Source organism: Phaethon lepturus, unplaced genomic scaffold, assembly GCF_000687285.1.
Source record: "Phaethon lepturus isolate BGI_N335 unplaced genomic scaffold, ASM68728v1 scaffold9582, whole genome shotgun sequence".
Lineage (NCBI taxonomy): Eukaryota > Metazoa > Chordata > Aves > Phaethontiformes > Phaethontidae > Phaethon > Phaethon lepturus.
The window spans coordinates 39,688-57,814 of record NW_010522572.1 but is presented as its reverse complement, the minus strand read 5'-3'; the positions used below and the strand labels follow the sequence as shown (position 1 = coordinate 57,814).

Genomic DNA, 18,127 nt, shown 5'->3' with positions numbered 1-18,127 from the left:
TGAGGGGGCAGGCAGCCACCAGCCCCAGAGCTCCTGCAGCCTCTTCTTCCCTCCAGCAGCTGTTCTCCCTGCCCAGCCTGGCCCGCTGCCCGGGCAGCAGTGACTCGGGTCCACCTTTGCCACCGCTGCCAGCTTCGTGCAGGAAGGACACTGTTGGGGGAGGAGTACAAATACTAGGAGCTCACTTCTTTTTTTGTTTGTTTTTGGTTGACTGGCCTCTTCCCCCTGCATGCCCATGCCCCCCCGTTCCCTTCAGTCTCTGCTCACAGAGTTACAAGCAAGAATCCCAGTGCAGCTGCAGATCATGTCCATCAAGGAAGTCTGTGGAAAAGAGGCTGGGAGCTGCAGTGCTAAGGGGAGCCAGGCTCATGACGGGCCCCCCCGGCAGCTCCAGCCAGTCCATGCTGTCCAAGTTAGCCTCAGCCAGATCCAGGGCTATGCCCCCGGACGGCTCGTGAGCAAAGTGCAATTCCGAGGTGTCCATAGGTGAAGGCGGATGGTCCAGGATGGCCGAGCTGCTCAGCATCTCACTGTGGAGGTCATCAATCAGGGACAGGGGCTCCGGCCCATCATGGCCTGCCGTCAGCAGCGGGAGGCCGGTGCTGCTCTCCAGGAAGTCCTCCAGCCGGCCCACAGGCACCGGCTGCCCCAAGGACACCGGCACCGCCAGCTCTGAGGAATGGTGGCTGCTGGGCGGTGGGGAGCATGCTGGGGCCACAGGTGGTTCTTTCCCAGCTGGGGACGACCGATCCTTGAAGTCAGCAGAAATCTCTGTACAGGGAACAAACAGGCAGGAGCCCAGGGTGAGGAAAAGCTTGGCCAAACTCCAGAAGGATCCCTCCCACCCACCAGGGCAACAGGGACACCCTTGGCTGAGCCATCGCTGACCACCAACGGGCATTAAGGAAACTCATTCTGTGTCCGCGCTTGTCTGGCTATGGGAAGTTTTCGGCTCGCCACCGGGGAATTCAAGTTCTGTCCAGTATCGCAGAAGAGATGTGCCCAGATCTGATGCAGCAGAGCCACCGAGAAGCTTTGTATCGTACTAATGCCTGACTGACATCTCCCTCAGTGCCTTAATGACTACTGCCAGTGGCACACAGGAGCAAAGACCTGGGCTGTGACAGACTCTCCCCTCAGTGCTCTGTAATCCCCAGGCTCAAACCCAAAGACTATGGGAAATGCTGGCCTTGCCTCCTTACCTCCACTTTCGATGAGAATGTCAAACAGGTCATCCATCTGCTGGCTGGAACAGCCGTTCTCCTGGGAAGAGAGAGCGCAGGATTAGCTTCCTATTTACCAGGGGAGCTTCCACCTCTGGCAACACCTTTGGTTGCTGGCTCTCCTCCCTCACCCCAGGGATGGGGCTGTTAACCAGCAAGAATGAGCACATGGAGGCAGCGCACCAAAATCCTCCATATACCCAGGCTGTTACTGGACGGGAAGGTATATAGTCAGCAACTGCTGTGCTAACACTCACCAGGCAGTGAAGTGGCTTGGGATCTCTACCTGTGGTTTAGGGTCTTGCCCCAAACCCTCAAGAAGGAATTCAGCTAGGAAGGTGCAGTTGTGTCTCCGTTCTCTATCACTGGCCCAGATCAGGAATATTACCAGATTTACAATGGCAACTTTTCACCTGCTCTCCAAGGAAACTGCTCTCACCTGGGCCTTTGGCTGTTGCTTCACAGCCTCTTCATAGCCTGGTGGCTCTTTCATTGGGACCGAGGGAACAGGGATCGGAGGTGGAGGAGTTCCAAAAAGCGATGTGTGCTGTTGCTGCTCCAGGTCCATCTGGGATGGGGAAGGGGCAGCAGGAGAGCTGGGCTGCGATGAGGGCTGTTCAGAACAAAGGCAGAAGGGGTGATCAGGGGAAGGTCCACATCAACCCCTGTGTCACAGCTGCTTTGAGACCATCACCCCCTCTCTTGGTGAGCACTGCACAGAGGTCTGCACTGCTCTGCTCCCAGCAGCCTGGCTTCTTCCATGTACTCTGTGCACTATGCCCTGGCTGGAGGGGAGGAAGACAGATTTCCCCTCCAACTGACAGCTGGAAATCTTTTGCTGATTTTTCTAATGCTAAAGCAACCACGCCACAAACTGCCACCAGGCTGCTTGTGGATGGGGAGAGCCTCATCTGTCCGAGTGGGGGATTCCTCTAGCACTTTGGAGAGAGAGGGCACTTCTCTTGTTGTGGTCAGCCTACTCCGCGCGATATATCCAGACCTGTCTTTTACCCACCTCCCTCTGCAGCCCACCTGCTTTGGGGACACAATCAAGCTTCACCAGCAGCAAGTTTCACAGCCTGATGGTGGGCGGAGAGCACCAGAGCACTCAGCAGCACCAGAGATCTCCAAAGGAAACCCCAAGTGTTGCAGGAAGTGGTGCTTGTGACTCAGCTTTACCAGATGAATCAGCACACAACTGCCCATAAGAAAAGTTAAAACAGGCCTTTGCCTCTACAGCAGTTATGCGTGACCCACACTGAAGCTTGCTCCCCTGGAGTAGTGATCCCCAGGCAGTAGCTGAATGCCAGTTCCAACACTTGTACGTGTTGATGCTCTTCCCCATCCTGTTTTCCCTGAAAGCTGTTCGTCTGTTCTGTGAGCTGCAGGTAGAGGAGAGACCCCAGGCCCCGGCTGGCAGAGCTGCTCTGGGGTCTGCTCTCTTCCTGAGAGGGGCTGGAAACTGGCATTGTGGCACAGGCCACTGGGATGTGCTGGGAGGGTACCTTTTTTAACACACTGGGTGGGCCAGCTTTGGCAGGAGCCCCAGTTTTCAGGGACCATTTGTGGAAAACGCTGGGGAAGAAGGGCTGCAGGTTTGGAGGTGCTGAGAAAGACAATATGGTGTGGGGTAGCTGCCCCATGACCACCTGGAGACCTGGCTTCTGACCCTACAGGGAGGCAAAAGGATTATGAGAGTCACTACAGATGCCTCCACAGCACACGAACTAAGAGAGTCTGAGGGAAAAGGTGCCTTCGTTTACCTTCTGCATTTCCTCAAAGGTCTCAAAGCAAACCAACACACTGACCCTTTGCGAAGTGGATATCCTACCCTGACTACACTAGAAGTTATGCCTGCCTTCATATCCTTTCCAGGATCTGACTCAGAAGTGATCTTCCAAACTCTAAAAACTCTTTATAATCTTTCTGTATCTTAATTACATGTGAGAGAGCGCACTAAGTGGGCTAGAAAGGGAGGAGAGGCACAGCAGAGCCTCTTTACAGCCATCACCTGGAGAAGGGGTAAAGCCAGAGGTGCTCCCTTTCCTGAACCAGCATTGCACTTCACAAAGAGGTGATTAACAGGTATGCTCAAGGCACGGGAATGAAAATCACAGCACATTCATCAGTACCAGAGAGCAAAAGGTCCCATCCTTTTGCCCTTCTCAGAGCTCATACACCACCTTCAGCAACAGACGTACTGCCCACCTCACCCTCCCTCCGTGCAGCAGCCACCTTTTCAGTTCACCAGCACTCCTTCAAGAATCAGGGACACCAGTGTGAACCAAGGCTGCCCACTCTGGCCTCTGATTGTTTTTAATTGATAGGCAGTGCTTGTTTAAAGCACCAGCTGGTATTCTGCCTAGATGTGGGACCAAAGGGCAGAAGCTAGTAAATTGTCAGGGTTTAGCCCAGAGCTCATGCTGTAAAGCCTCCACATCACTTCCCAGCATGCCCATAGGGGGAGACCTCATGGACACTTACTGCCCCTGAAACCTCGCGTCTGATGGGCTCTCCATTGCAGCAGGAGGCAGGGAAATGGAGAGGCTCTGCCAGGCACCCCTTCTGCTGCCACATTCAAGCTGAAAACCAAACATGCCATGCAGCTGCAAGTTGTGGCACACTGTGAGATCTCACTTGCTGTGATGACCGTCTCTGACCAGGACTGTGTGTGTGTGTCCCCTTCCCACCACTGCTACACATCCCGGCAGCAGGCAAAGAAAAGCATGGAAGAAAAGCAAGCAGGCAGCAAGCTACCTTTCTGACAGATTGATTTAGTCCTCTGGGTTGCTGCTGTTGCTTCTGCTGTGGTGTGGGCTGCTGCTTCTGCTGCTGCGCGGGCTGCTGAGGGCTGCTTGCAGGTAGCTGACACAGTGGTTGGCTGGAAGTTTTAGCGGGCAATGATTGTACTCTCTGGAAAGCAAGGGTATCTGTGAGAAGTTATTCCCCAGAAAAAACATGCAGCAAGGCTTGTGTTTCTTAAAGAATTTATGAAGTTTGTTTTTCTCCACTCTCTATTCTTCAGGAAATTCAGTCAATCATTCTGTTTCAACAAGCAGAGAAATCAGATTGAGGTGAGATTTAGAGTCCTAAAAGAGGAGGTAGTACCAGTCTAAATCCCTGGGCTATCCATGACACCCCTCAAGGACCGGCAGACTTGACACAGGACCCGTGCCCTTCTGGGGCAGCGGCTGGAGTTCAGTGAGATACCCTGGGGTATCAAGGGTGACACTGAATGCCGATATTTAGGCAGCTGACTGGTATCTCAACAGCTACACAGCAAATGCAGCCTGCTTAGTGCCTGTCCCTGATGGTAGACACTGCCACTTGCTCTGCAGAAGGTGCAAGAAATGTAGCAGCAGAGAATGAAAATCTCCTCTGATGCCAGGAAGACATGGGGGTTTGACTTATGCCATAAAACCTGGGCATATTTATCCCTTCCTGGAGGAAACACTTGGAACACTTCTGTTAAGTGCTGAGCTCATCCCACAGGGGAATAGTAGATCATCTCTGATGAAGGACTCTGTTAACACTGAAATACTGACATGCATTAAAACAAAGAGCAGTCAAAAAGCAAAAAGTCTGCTCCCAGGGTCTGATTTCAGCTCTCGGTAGATAAGGTGACCTATGTATCACTCCAACTATGATCTCTCCAGTAAAAGACAAGAGATGAAATACACACTGCTTTTTGCACTACCACAGGCATAGTTGTTCTTACAAAAACTAGTGAAATGTGGCAGCAAACCCTTGTCCTCCAAGCCTGACAAAAGGCAGAACCATGTGTTTGGAAGAATGCTGAACAGCCTGTGATGCACATAGTCAATCGTGCATTGCTGTACACAGTCCATCATTGTCAAATTCCAGTCCTTTTGCTGAAGCTCTGCTTACACTGCTCTGTTTTACAAAGCCATGATTTTACCAGCCATCGTAGCAAGCAACTCAGCCATTTTAGTATTTACCGCACTGAACTGCCACCGCGTTAAGTCATCCTATGGTAGCCTGAACCATGGGAGTGGGAAGAGGGAGAGAGGAACCCAACTGCCTGCAGCAGGGATGTGATCTAACCCTTGCCTACCTGTAAGGCCGGGCAGCTACTCCCTGCCTTCCCGTGGGGCGAGAGGCCCTGCCTCTCAGCGCTCTGCTTGGTCACGGTGAGGACGATGTGGGTCCCTGTGGAGTCGGTGATGAGGGTGGGGGGAGGAGTGCCCTTGATGAGGTCGCTCAGGGTGCTCCCTTGCTGGCCAAGGAAAAGCCGCGGGCTGTGGGACTGGCACGGCGGCTCTGCTTCCGCGGCTGGCACCTCCTGCTTCACCATCACGGCTTTCTTTGGCACTGGGCTTGGATTCGAAGTGTCCATTTGGCTAGCGGTTGGTGCAGGACTGAATTGGTCTGTTTGGCCACTGGATTGCTTTGCAGAATGGCAACTCAGGAAACCGTTTTCACTCTTGACCTGGGTGCCAAATGCTACTGGGTTGGAGGCAAGGGCTGTTCCTTCTCCTGCAGCCGCTGGCACTGGTAGTGACTGCTGAGAGCGCTTCTCCTGCTCTAGCTGTAGTCTAAGCATCTCAACCAGCTGCTGCTTCTGCTTCAGCATGCGGGTGAGCTCCTCGATCTGTTTGTCCTTCTCCTGCAGCATCTGGTCTTTGTCCCTAACTTCTGCATCTCTGCTGTTACCCATGCTACACCGCTCCGACCTGGGTGCCGCATTTACGCTGCAGGAAGCAGACTTGGAGCTTTCTTCCTTTACCAGGAACTGCACTGGAGATGCCTGCAAGGTGAGCTGGGTCAGGGGTGAAGTCACCATCTCTCCAAAGGTGTCTCCGGTGGCCGAGTTCTCGTCCCCTGTGCTCATTTGCGAGCGCTCAGAAGGAGTTGGAGAAACAGGAGGAGTTGAGCCTGTGCTGCCAAACTTCATCATGCCACCACTGGTGACTGTGGCCACAACTACTTCTGCTGGTGTAATGCCAGTGGTGACCAGGGCTGGCCCTGTGCTCAGCCTGGCAGCTGGGAAGGCTACCACCACTTCGGCAGCTTTTGGGAGGATGGCTGCTGTGCTGGGCTTGGGAGTGGGGGTTGTTTGGCCGGCTGCACTGTTCTGCTCTTGGTAAGCTCTAAGACGCTCAATCAGGTCTGTCTTTGTGCCTGAGACAGGCAAGGCCCTCAACTTCAGCTCTTGCTTCAGCTCTGCTACCTGATACAGGAGAAAAAAAGAGGGCAACATTAAGAGAATGTACACTCTAACCAGAAGAACTATTAACAGCTACCAGAGCCATGGGCCAAAGGACTAAACTGACCCTGCTGCAGGCCAACAAACCTGCACCTCAGGTACAGATTGCAGAGTAGCAATACCAGCTGCTATCACTAAACCCTGTCTGTCCACCTCAGTCCTGCTCTGGGCAGCAACATCATTCAGTACTGCCCTCTGACAATGGCAAAAAAGGGGCAGTGCAGCTTCACAGGACATTTACCTTCATCTCATCTAGGTTGGCAGGGAGAGGGCCAGGCTTGCCCACTGCAGCGTTACTGTTTTGTCGCATCAGCCCACTGGAACCAGAGGATACTGAAGATCCACTGCTGACTGTGGCAGAGAGATTGCGTACAGCAGGGGCACTGGCACCACTCTGCTGCTCTCCTGGAGGCCTGCAGGGGAAGAAAAAACACAGGCATCAAAAACCAAGGTGGAAAGGCACCGGAGGCCCTCAGTGTGAACAATCATATGCATTCAGAAACATCTGGGTCACTACTGCCACCTTGGATGTTAAAGCACACCAATGCCTTTGACTACATCCATGTACCCTTACTCTGCCAACTGACTCACTTCAGCTGCTTTTGTCCGATTCATCTGACACCAGCCCTTTTTGAGGCCCGCTGTAACCTAACAGCATTGAGTGCATTACATCAATCACCACACTGCACACCCCAGTCTCTGATAACAGTCCTGGGGAAGCAAGTGCTTCCTGAGAGAGCTACCATTTCGGACCCATACTTTGGTGGGGCTGGCAGGATGGTCTGATAGTTGTAGTGCTGCTGCTGCTGCTGGTTGAGGATCTGAAGCTGGAGAAACAGCTGCTGCTGCTGCAGTATTTTGGCATAGGATGAATCCATGGGAGGAGCTCCCTTGTCCTGCTTTTGGTCCGGGGGAATATACTGATGATATTTAAGCTTCTTGACTTTCGGCTTCAAATCCTTGGCTTTTTTACTGCGCTGAGACTTCTCACTAGCAGACTTGGGCTGGCTTTGCTATTTAGAAGAAAAGGAGGAAGCAAATAAGAATGGAAACACTGAAATAACATAACACGCCACGTAAACCAGAACACACACTGGGACTTTCATTTCAAAATTCTCCAGATTTGACCTCAGGGTCTTTCCATGCTTCTCTAACTCAGGCAACAGTATAGTCACAAAACCCACAGCAGCTTACACTGCACCATAATGCAGGTCACGTTTCCCAGCACACAGATCAGTTGCTCATCCAGCACAGACTCACTGACTCTAATTATGGATAACGCTGATTGTTTCAAAACATTTTGCATTCAGCACGCATTTTACAGAAGGTGAATACATCATGGAACAGAACAACCTATTAAATATGCTACAACTAGTGTCAGAGGAAGACACTAGTGAGAAACAAGCTTTCCTTCCTTTGCATCCGTTAACACAATATTTCCAACTCCAAACCTTCTTCAGAGTAACCATCTTATCTTCTTTCCGACTACAATAATGAATAAATCATCCAGAATAGTACCTTAATGAGTGTTGGAGGGGGCTTGGCAGCAGTAAGAGCTGCTCCATTGGTAAGACTAGGGGGCAGAAGAGGTGGAGGTGGCACAGGTGGGGGTGGCTGTTCAGGTAGGAAAAGTGTTTCACTGGAGTCTGCACTAATCTGCAATTGGGATGTACCCTGCAGGGACAAAAAAAGGCATAGTGAATACATATACGAGGAGGGAAACAGTTTAAGAGAGTGCAGGAAGTGTCCACTTACAAGGAAGCAGCACAGGTTTCAAGCCATTAATTAGACTCCTTTTAACCCACTGCTGCAGTTGTCCCTGAGAAGCAGCACAACTTCTTAGGGCAGAAAAGGAATCAAAATCCCACACCTGTATCTCCCAGCTTTGCCCGCCAGAATCAGTCGCACACAGGCTGTACCACCAAGTAATGAGTGCCTCCCTTCCCCACATGGCACCACTGTGGGGACTCCTGAATAACCAGAGGACTCAACACCACACAGAGCTAAGACCCCTTGTGAAATCTCACAGACTATACCTTTTAAGGATCCTTTGGTCTCACTTTTTAGGATCCTCTGCCACAAATCAGCAGTAGCTGTGAAGCTCCAGGGCACTGCAGGAGGCCACTGCATTCTCACCTGAGCTAGTGATGTGCCAGTGGTGGTAGGGAGAGGCTCACAAATCCGGGAGTCCATCGGCGATGGGACAGACCCCTGAGACTCATGGCTGGCTGGCTGTTCTGGGGAGAGGGCGTCACTGCTGTCCTCATCAAAGGAGGAATTGTCTGCAACCTTTGGGTAGTTCACCTGTCCAACTAAAAAAACAAACACCAACTGTGGTCTTTAAAGTGGAATAAGAAATTCTTTCACTTGACACTAGATCTTTCACAAAGATAATGAAGGCATGGAGTCTTCATTCAGAGACTTCTTCAGAGTTGTGTCTGAGTTGTGCTTAAAGCATCAACTAAAAATGGGAGCACAGAGCCCAAACTGGATTGGTTTTAACTGTTTACATTCATCTCTGCTATCAGTAGAATGAAATGATGGAGACTGGGGTGAACCATTTCACTTGCTGCTTAGCCAGACAAGATCAGGAAGTATAACAAGAGCTACCTAACTCTGCCCAAACCTAGATCTGTGGCATGGCTTCTTTCGTTATCATCTGGCACCAAAGAAGAAGAAAGTTAGACAGTGTAAGGTTGAGTCACAGTTTTTTGGTGTTTGTCCTGTGTGATGGAAGGTAGAATCCCTCTTCAGGACAGAATCCTAAATTGTCCTCTAGTCTTACAAGCAACAAGGGCTATGGATTAAGTGGTGGCCCTAACTGCTATTAGCATTTCTATCTACATGTCCAGTAGATAAATTCATGGGAGTGTACATTTGTAACATACTAATGTTTTTTAGATTACGTTATCTCAAATGAATTCTGGTAAGCACGAGAATACTATCATTTGCACCTAATGTAAAAGCAACAGAAATCCAGAGAGATGTACTTTGCGCAGTTAGAAGGAAGCCACGTCTCTAATGCTCCAGTTCACAAGTTCATTCTTTCTCTTCCTCAACCACTTCTTGTGCAATAGTGACGGCGGGCTCTGCCACAACACCATCCTTTTCCTTTTTCATGAAATGTATTCTGCCTTGCTCACAGTTGTGTCCCATTTGTCTTTAAAGTAGTTGTGTGTTTTTGAGGGGATGAAGAACCACAGACACACAGACTGCTCAGTCTGGGGAGACAGTAAAGAGCACTGCTGAGGCAGTGAGAAGGCTATTCCTCAGCATTCCTTTCAGGCCTTGGAATGGCACTGGCATGATTTACATCTGTTCTGGTTTATTTTTAAAGGGGTTGGATCCTCTGAAGTTTTTAAGTTCACAGACAGCTTTTGTTTCATCACACCTGTTTATATTCTGTCTCCCCTCCCTGATCTGAGTAAGTCGATGGGTTCTCCCTGACCAAGGTTGCTGACATGTTATACCGAGAGAGGGATTTTTAAGGCGAGAATCTAAGGAATGCAATCTTCAACAGTCTTTCAAGTCTTTAGGGTATGCAGTTGCTTTCAGATTATTCTGGGATGTCCATGCTCCCTATAATTTAATGTCTCTGTAGCACTATCTGGGCCACAGGGAGTTCTGCTTTTCAGAATCATTGGGGCTGAAAGCTTGTGATTCTGAGACAGGAAAACAAGACCAACCATGGGACTGCACTCCCTTAGACAAGCAGGTGAACAGGCAGGAAATCACAGCCACCTATGGGAAATGCCCTCAACACAGAGCCTCCTCTGGCCTTACCTATAATGGCTTCCTTCAGGCTTGATTCCACAGGCAAGATGTTCTTCTCCACCAGCTCCATGGGACCTGGCCTCTGTGCTATCTTCTCATTGAGGTCATCTGCCAGTCTGGCTCTCTTTAGCTTCAGCTGCTTAGCCTGCAAGGAGGGTTCAGCTGAGGTCTCTGTTCAGGGGAAAGTAAACAAAATGGCATCAATCCAGCAATGGTCAACCTATCTACTCCAGCAGTATTTTACTTCTATTCAGAAATGGAACTGTAGATAACAGTAGGTAACTGTACAGAAAAATAGTTGCAGATAACAATAGATAACTATGCACTATAAAGATATTATAGATATTATATATATTTAAGATATAAAGATAACTAACAGCAGCCCTTGTGACTCTAGAATAGGACAAATTCACTGTTTGCAAACTGATGTCACCCAATTCTCATTCATCTTTTCACTTTCAGTTCAGTTTTGGACCCTTCACTGCAAGAAGGACATTGAGGTGCTGGAGAGTGTCCAGAGAAGGACAGCGAAGCTGGTGAGGGGTCTGGAGAACAAGTCTTATGAGGAGCGGCTGAGGGAACTGGGATTGTTTAGTCTGGAGAAGAGGAGGCTGAGGGGAGACCTTACTGCTTTCTACAGCTACCTGAAAGGAGGCTGTGGTGAGGTGGGTGTTGGTCTCTTCTCCCAAGTAACTAGTGATAGGACAAGAGGAAACGGCCTCAAGTTGCACCAAGGGAGGTTTAGATTGGATATTAGGAAAAATTTCTTTACAGAGACAGTGGTCAAGCATTGGAACAGGCTTCCCAGGGAAGCGGTAGGGTAATCATCACTGGAGGTGTTCAAAGAACATGTAAACGTGGCTCTTCGGGACATGGTTTAGTGGGCATGGTGGTGTCAGGTTGATGGCTGGACTTGATCTTAAAGGTCTTTTCCAATCTTAATAATTCTATGATTCTATGTGGTGCTCAGCAGCAGAATAGTACTCTCTCTCTGAAACTGAGGTGCTTACTAATTAGACCAAATCTGCCTCACTCCCTCTTGGATATTTTACAGTGTCTTCCCTTAGCAGAAGAGCAATCCGCAGTCATTGTATTTCATTGCTGCTCAGCTACACAAAACTGCACATTTGAGTTCACATAATAGATTCTTCCAAGAATCTCCATGCAAGCAGAGTTGAATCCTTCCCAAGAAATCATGCAGCAGGCATGATCGTCGGCCTGCTCCCAAATGAAAGAAAGACTTGGGGATCAAAGGCAAAATAAAAAGCTGTAAATAAGTAATTATTATAAAGTTTATTATTGATGTTTTCCTGTTTAGCATGTGCCATACCTTCCAGAATGTGCATCCTAACCAGCTCTGATCTCTCTGGCCGGGACCGGATTTTCCGTTTCAGATAGTCCTCTGTCTGCAGCAAAAACAGACAAGCAAGAACCAATTTCAGTTGATCAGACACAGGAGTGAGGTAATCTTGGACAGCTCAAACAAGAGAAACAATCATCTTTAGTTGTTACCGAGATCTAAATAAACACAGAACAGAGAAGGAGCATATCTTCTGTCCTAGAGCACCCAGAGAATGAGCTTACTTTAAAAATGACCTTCTACTGTAATCGCCTCAGTCTAACTGTGCACTGCTGGCCCGCAGAACAGAAACTGGAAAGGACTTCCTCAAGAGTTGGAGCCTTCTTTTCCCCTCTTATGCAACATCACTAACTTGTGTCAGGGTGAAATTCAAGACATTTCTTTTTATATTAAAGATAAATGTACTGGTTCCATTGTTCACAGCAAATACTTTCATATACTGCTGGCATTCAGGTCTGACTTGTGGTTTGGGCATACTCTTTTATTTGTTTAAAGATATGTTATTTGTTAAGCTAAAGACCCCACGCAGTCCCTTGGCAGGCAGAATCTAAATGCTATGACAAGACTAATTTCATTTCCAGAGCTGCTTTTAGCTCTGTCTTTGGACAGAGAATGCACTACAGAGCAATGTACAGAGACGACCCTGCCTGGGCTCAGCACGTTGCCCTTTACACAGCCCAGGAATGGGAATTTCGGAGCAGTGGGTAACAGACTGGTAAGTACTGGCCATCAGGATGGGCCTTCAGAGAAAATAAAGTCAATCAGAAAACGGCACCATACTTGCTCAATTGCCCACACCAAAATATTAACTTAAAAAGGTTTTAGGAAAAAAAGAGGAGGAAGAAACAAAAGCCTTTGAGACACTGGTCTTAATGCAAAGTCCACTGTTCCAATCCTTCCACAGTTTGAAGTGCTAACACTCCCTTACAGGTTTTAATCACGGCTGTTATTTTTTCACTTATGTTGCTTTCACTTTTGAAACAAAACTTAGCCCAGCAGTCATAACAGGTTTTATTCCCCTGTAGGCTAATCAGAAAAAAACCCTATCCCCAGAGGCCTTTTGAGGAACAGAAATCATCAAGAAACTCCCCAGTTAGCAAAGGTGCTACATGAAGTGTGATGCCTGGCTTCCTCTTTCTATAGAGCCAGAAGTCTGTGTGATTTCAGTGTTACAAAATTGGGGGGGATCCTCTCTATTAAATTTTCAATTTCTAATGTCCTACATAAACAAGTGCATGTGCAGGTAACAGAGAAACCATACACTTTCCTCAGAGGTGGAACTGAGCTCCACATGGTAGCAGCAATTAAGGGCAAAACAGACACCACAAAAATAAAAATGTTAAGTATATGGACAGTGGAGAAGAATATCAGTGACTTCCAGAAAGAAGACTCCAGGGGAAATCCAGGTACCATATTCAGTGGTTTTTAGGCACAACTGAGGGTTAACCACAAGATAAAGAACACCCCATCCAATATATCTGTGACTACACTGCACTGTATTATAACCAGAATATGAACGATTCCCTTCTGCATCTCATTAACAGCTACAAGATGCCCCAAACATAAGACATACTACTCCTGACTTCCCCAAAACATTAAAGACAATATTGCATCTTACCCTGGCCCGCTCCAAACTCCTTCTTTGTTCATGAAATGCAGCTGGACTTTTCAGAGCTGTAGAGAGGAAAACATTTAGAGAATGAATTAGAATGATGGGAGTTCTCTCACTGCACATCCCTTCAGGCCAACTGAGTTAACAAATACACCGCAGCAACTGCCTCCTGCATCTTTCAACGCACTGGACCAGATCTCCAGCTGGTATAAAGCAATGTGAATTGACACACTCCATTTGACAGCACTGGAGCTACAGGAACTGACCTGGACTTTTTGTGGGCCGCTGAAGAGACTAATACGGGTACACTTCTAGTTGAACTAACCACTGTTCACAAAGCTAGGTTCAAGAATATGAGTCAAAACCAACCCCTCATTAAATGCCTTTTACAACCTTCAACATAGAGTAAGATATCCAGGACCCTTAAGTAAGGGAATGGCACTGAAACATTGAAGAGATACATCAAATGGCTGGAAGGATGGGGGAGGATCCTAATGAACTGTAAATCCTTTTTACTACCTTTTAATGTCAAAGGAAGCTACAAGTCTTTTCTTAATCTGCACCTGTGTTTTGTGTACATGCAAGGGCTGGTTGCAAATTCTGCAGGTCCACAGGACATGTATGTTGCTCCATGTAAGAGAAACTATCATGAGAACAGGAACCCTTGAGCAGGAAAGAACATCTGGCTGTTGACAGAAAACCAAGACTTGAGGAATTAACAGTAGCCCTCCATATAACAGACCTCCTCGCCCCCTTGGGCCCAGTATAAAACCAGAGCCAAAATGGATTATGTTTTAAGAAACTGATCTTCTGCTGTCCAGGACCGTACTAACCCTGGAGGAATCTCTCACTCTGCCTGGCTCCTCTGGAGCACACAAAGCTCACGTCCCACAGTAAAACCGGAGAAAGAGGGTGACATTAGTTCTAGCTGAGCAACGGTAAGTGCCACTAGCTCCTCACGGTTTTCCCAAATCCACAAGTAGCTTGTTTTTTAAAACAATCACATTGTGGCTTGTATTCAGAACTAGCTGAAGGGAACATAATAATTTCTTTTCGTACTTCTGAAATACTCATATTTAAAACTGTCTGGTGAAGTTTCTAAATTACCATCAAGCTAAACATCAAAGTTAAAAAACTTAAGCTTTAAAGATAAGTTGGAAGTCTTTTGAAGACAAAAATCTAAACTTGTACAGTTAGTAATTCCAAAGTATTGCATCTAGGTCCTATGAAATATAGTCTACTTATATTATTTTTCACTTAAGACCAATGATTAAGTATTTCTCAAATGTAACTTCATAATGAAATCTCAAAAGACTATTAAAAAAGCCCTTGCATAAATGCAATGTAAGAAGCTACTTCTAATGCACGCGTAGACTTCTAAACCCTTTCCTACAAGAGTAAAATGGAGTAGCCAAAGACAAATTGTTAATACAGACACACATTCTGTGAAGTATACACAGAGTCCTTATAGATTCACATCAATGTGGTAAACAGTAGAATTTAGTCCATATGCCAGGAATTCTGAACATACCAGGACATCATAGATGAGATTCAGACTACAGAAGCAAATGAAGAATAATTTGTAGAATAAATTAACAATAACTAACTAAAAAATAGCGAATGAGTATACAGACCCCTACAATGATGGGGCAAATAGTTCATGTTCAGATTAAAGATAGTTCTGTACAATCTGGTTATGGAGAGAAATAAAGAGAAAGTTATGCAAGCTGTGAAATGGGAGTGCACTGATTGCACTTTGGGATAAATCAAAGTAAGGGCAGAGGTAGGGTTTTGCAGTAACTGCAAAAATAATACCAAAAAAAAAACTGGCTAGCTGAGACATCAACTCCTGGGCAGTCTGACCATCACACTTCGATGAAGAGCAAGCAACAAATAATACTGGGAAATACTCTTTTTCAAGCCACATGAACTGCTTGTGAATATGCACATGCTTGAACTTAAGCATGTATTTCTTTCATTGTATGCATATCACAGGAATGTGAAATAAAAGTTCAGGTATACTTGGGAAAAGATACCATGCAATATATAAACCAGTATAAAAATCTACCCTGGAGACAAGTGAAGCAGGCCTCCTCTTGAGTCTTCAAAATCTCTCTACCACCAGAATGTGCAGGCATAGCAGTAATTCTTTACTCTCCCCTTCCTGCCTACCTCTGCTGTCAGTAAGAGGCAGCACATGAACTTTAAGTGACATTTCCCTGACCATAGCAAATGGTCAGGAAAGTAACTGTCGGAGTTCAGCTGATGTCACAGTAGTCCAGGAAGACTCTTGCATACAGAAGAACAAAGCAAGAAGAAAAGAATCTCTGAGCGAAAAAAAAAAAACAAAACCCACCACCCTTCCCCAAAACACATACACATTAAATAGTAAGTAATGTAAAACTGCTATGGGAAGAATCTTGTAAAGAACAATTTCAGTCTCTCATGACTAGTCCTCTGGAAACAAGCACTGGGTTGTAGCTCTCTGGACTGGCAACATGACAGAGGACTTCATATTTGACCTCTGAAAATGTCAAGAGGGCACAAATCCTTCACTGCTTCCCTCAGCAATCTAGGATGGGGGCTGACATGTCAGAAGAGGGTGTCTATTGTAAAATCATACTCCATTCAAAGTCAACTAAGCCTTGCACATTTTTCTGGCTTTGAAATGACTGCATAGCCCAGAGCCATGGACCAACTATGTTAACTTTACTATAGTGAAGGGGGGAAAAGAAAAAAATCCAATGAAGAATTCTGAAGCAATAAGGCTCTGAGAAAGCTCTACAGGAGACCCACAATGCAGACATGCCCCTTTTCTAGCTCCTACCACTGCCCTTTCTGGGTACTTGGCACTGACCCCTGCAAAACTATTCCTGGCCCCTGTACCCTTCTGGCTTGCTCACCGGAGTGCAGATTTATCCATTCCACTCAAAATTACCCGTATTGACAAAGCTCTGCTGTTCTCAGCCGTATCAGCTATTCTGGCTCATTCTGACGGTGTATGCAACTGAACAGCTTAGCTGGTGGAGCAGAAGCAGTGGTAACCAGGTAGGTATGGGGCAGCACTTCTATCACTGACACAGGATCCGTGTCCACAGCCCTTGGTATCTGAAGCAGCAGATATCACCACAGAAAATAGGGATGAAGAAATTCTAATCATGTAATGCTTTCTGACTGCTCAGGCTGGATAAAACGTACTAAAGTATCCCTTGTAATAGTTTGTCAACCTGTTCTTGAAACCTCTCATGAAAAAATGCACTATTATTGCAGAGCAATTATCCCAGTGCATAGATGTCCTTATTATTTAAAAACCTTTCTGAATGTCTCACATATTTCCCTTCCTACAATTTATACTCATTATTCCCTGCCTTACCTGCAATCATTACAGAGAACAATTTATTCTCTTCCTCTTTGCATTTATCCATATATATTTGAAAACTTTGGGCTTCCTACAGTCTTCTGTTACATAAAATGACCAAAGCCAGTTGTTTCAACCTTCCCTTATAGATAACATTTTGCAAACCTTTGCTTGTTTACTCTCTTTTGGACTCCTTCCATTTGATCTGCATTTTTCTTGAATTATAGTGTCCAAAATTGGGTACATATTCCAGCCTAGGCTTTATCAGCTTTTATAGAGCTAAATGATTATCAAATAACACTTCTCAGTTTTACGTCCCAGCCAGTTTGCCTTTTTTCTATACATAAAATACGTAACATGTTCACTCGTGCTTGGCTCACAAATCATGAAAGGTCTCCAATCCTCTTCTGCAGAGCTATCTAGCCAACCATCCTCAATTCATGCCATTAACTAGACATACCAAAACATAGAACCTCTGCATTTTTCTTTGGTTTTGTCCCGTACTTCTCACCTTTTCCAAATGTTGTAAGTCCCAACCCTGTCCTCCTCCCTACTAATCTGCAAGCCTAATAAATACGCACACTGCTCCCTTGTTTACATCAAATTACTGAAAATACTGAATACTATCAGACACTGACCTTCTCCCTCTCCACTCAACAGCCCTGCTCAACACATCCTCCCAGTCTGACTCCAGGCCTTTATTCCAATACTGTTCTCTCACCAGTTGCATACGCAGCTTTGAGTTGTCCCAGCTTGCTTACAAAAACGTCAGGCGAGCCTGTGTCAAGCACCTCACTAAATCCAAGAAGTGCAAAAAGACATTTAACACCCTGACTTCCTGGGGAGGCAGTTCAACAAATATTTAGTCTGGTGGTAGGTCCAGCTTAAGTAATGACCTCTTTTTCCCCCTCCCCCATGTCCCACATGTTTCTGCCTCACCATTGATGCTCCAATTGTATTTGTACTACACAGGGAGCTGTACAGCTGAACTGTCACCATGAAGTAACTCCAGCACCTCCCCATGGCACTTGCCCCTACCCAAAAAGAGGTACTAGGTAACACGTTTCAAATCCTTGAACTAGTTAACTGCGTGGTCAGCATGGCCAGCTTTGCCAGCAAAACTTTGGGTGAGCCCCTGATGAGAACAGAGTGCTGCCAGAGAAAAAAAACTTGCCAAACTACAACAGGAGTATTAGCTGTTGAGAATTTTTGCTTTCCATTGTATGCAGAAGAAAAAAAAAAAATCCTCTTTATTTCTCTTCCATGGAGATATACCTTTCTGATTTTGTTTCTACACGATACATGCGTGGTACTCTCATCATCAATAAACTGCGGTTACACTTTCTGCCCTCCTTCCTGTACCTAGGCCTGGGACAAAGCATGTTAGCCCTCGGTTACGCTGACAAAACTGTTTGTGGACTCAGATCACAGTTGTTTTGAAAGAGTTATTTTAACCTGGATTGGTATGCTGGGTTACAGCATGGCTCCACAAATAATGGCGTCAGCAAAACTGAGCAAAAACTGCCCTGCCAGAAAAAGTCAGAAATGAAAGGCTGGGTTAAGGCCAACGCCA

The 18,127-nt window shown here is 46.7% G+C and overlaps 1 protein-coding gene across 1 annotated transcript in view; it reads right to left on the bottom strand.

The window, feature by feature from the left end:
• Window positions 1–200: 200 nt before the first annotated feature.
• Window positions 201–18,127, bottom strand: part of MKL1 (megakaryoblastic leukemia (translocation) 1) — a 45,913-nt gene continuing 27,986 nt past the window's right edge. Inside the window, exons 3-14 of the mRNA XM_010281842.1 lie at window positions 13,203–13,258; window positions 11,555–11,630; window positions 10,234–10,395; window positions 8,587–8,762; window positions 7,969–8,124; window positions 7,210–7,463; window positions 6,692–6,863; window positions 5,299–6,414; window positions 3,981–4,136; window positions 1,663–1,836; window positions 1,203–1,263; window positions 201–771 (exon numbers count right to left, since the gene is read on the bottom strand). Of these exons, the coding sequence (XP_010280144.1) occupies window positions 272–771; window positions 1,203–1,263; window positions 1,663–1,836; window positions 3,981–4,136; window positions 5,299–6,414; window positions 6,692–6,863; window positions 7,210–7,463; window positions 7,969–8,124; window positions 8,587–8,762; window positions 10,234–10,395; window positions 11,555–11,630; window positions 13,203–13,258 (3,059 nt within the window). The 3' untranslated portion in view covers window positions 201–271. The remainder of the gene's footprint in view (window positions 772–1,202; window positions 1,264–1,662; window positions 1,837–3,980; window positions 4,137–5,298; window positions 6,415–6,691; window positions 6,864–7,209; window positions 7,464–7,968; window positions 8,125–8,586; window positions 8,763–10,233; window positions 10,396–11,554; window positions 11,631–13,202; window positions 13,259–18,127) is intronic.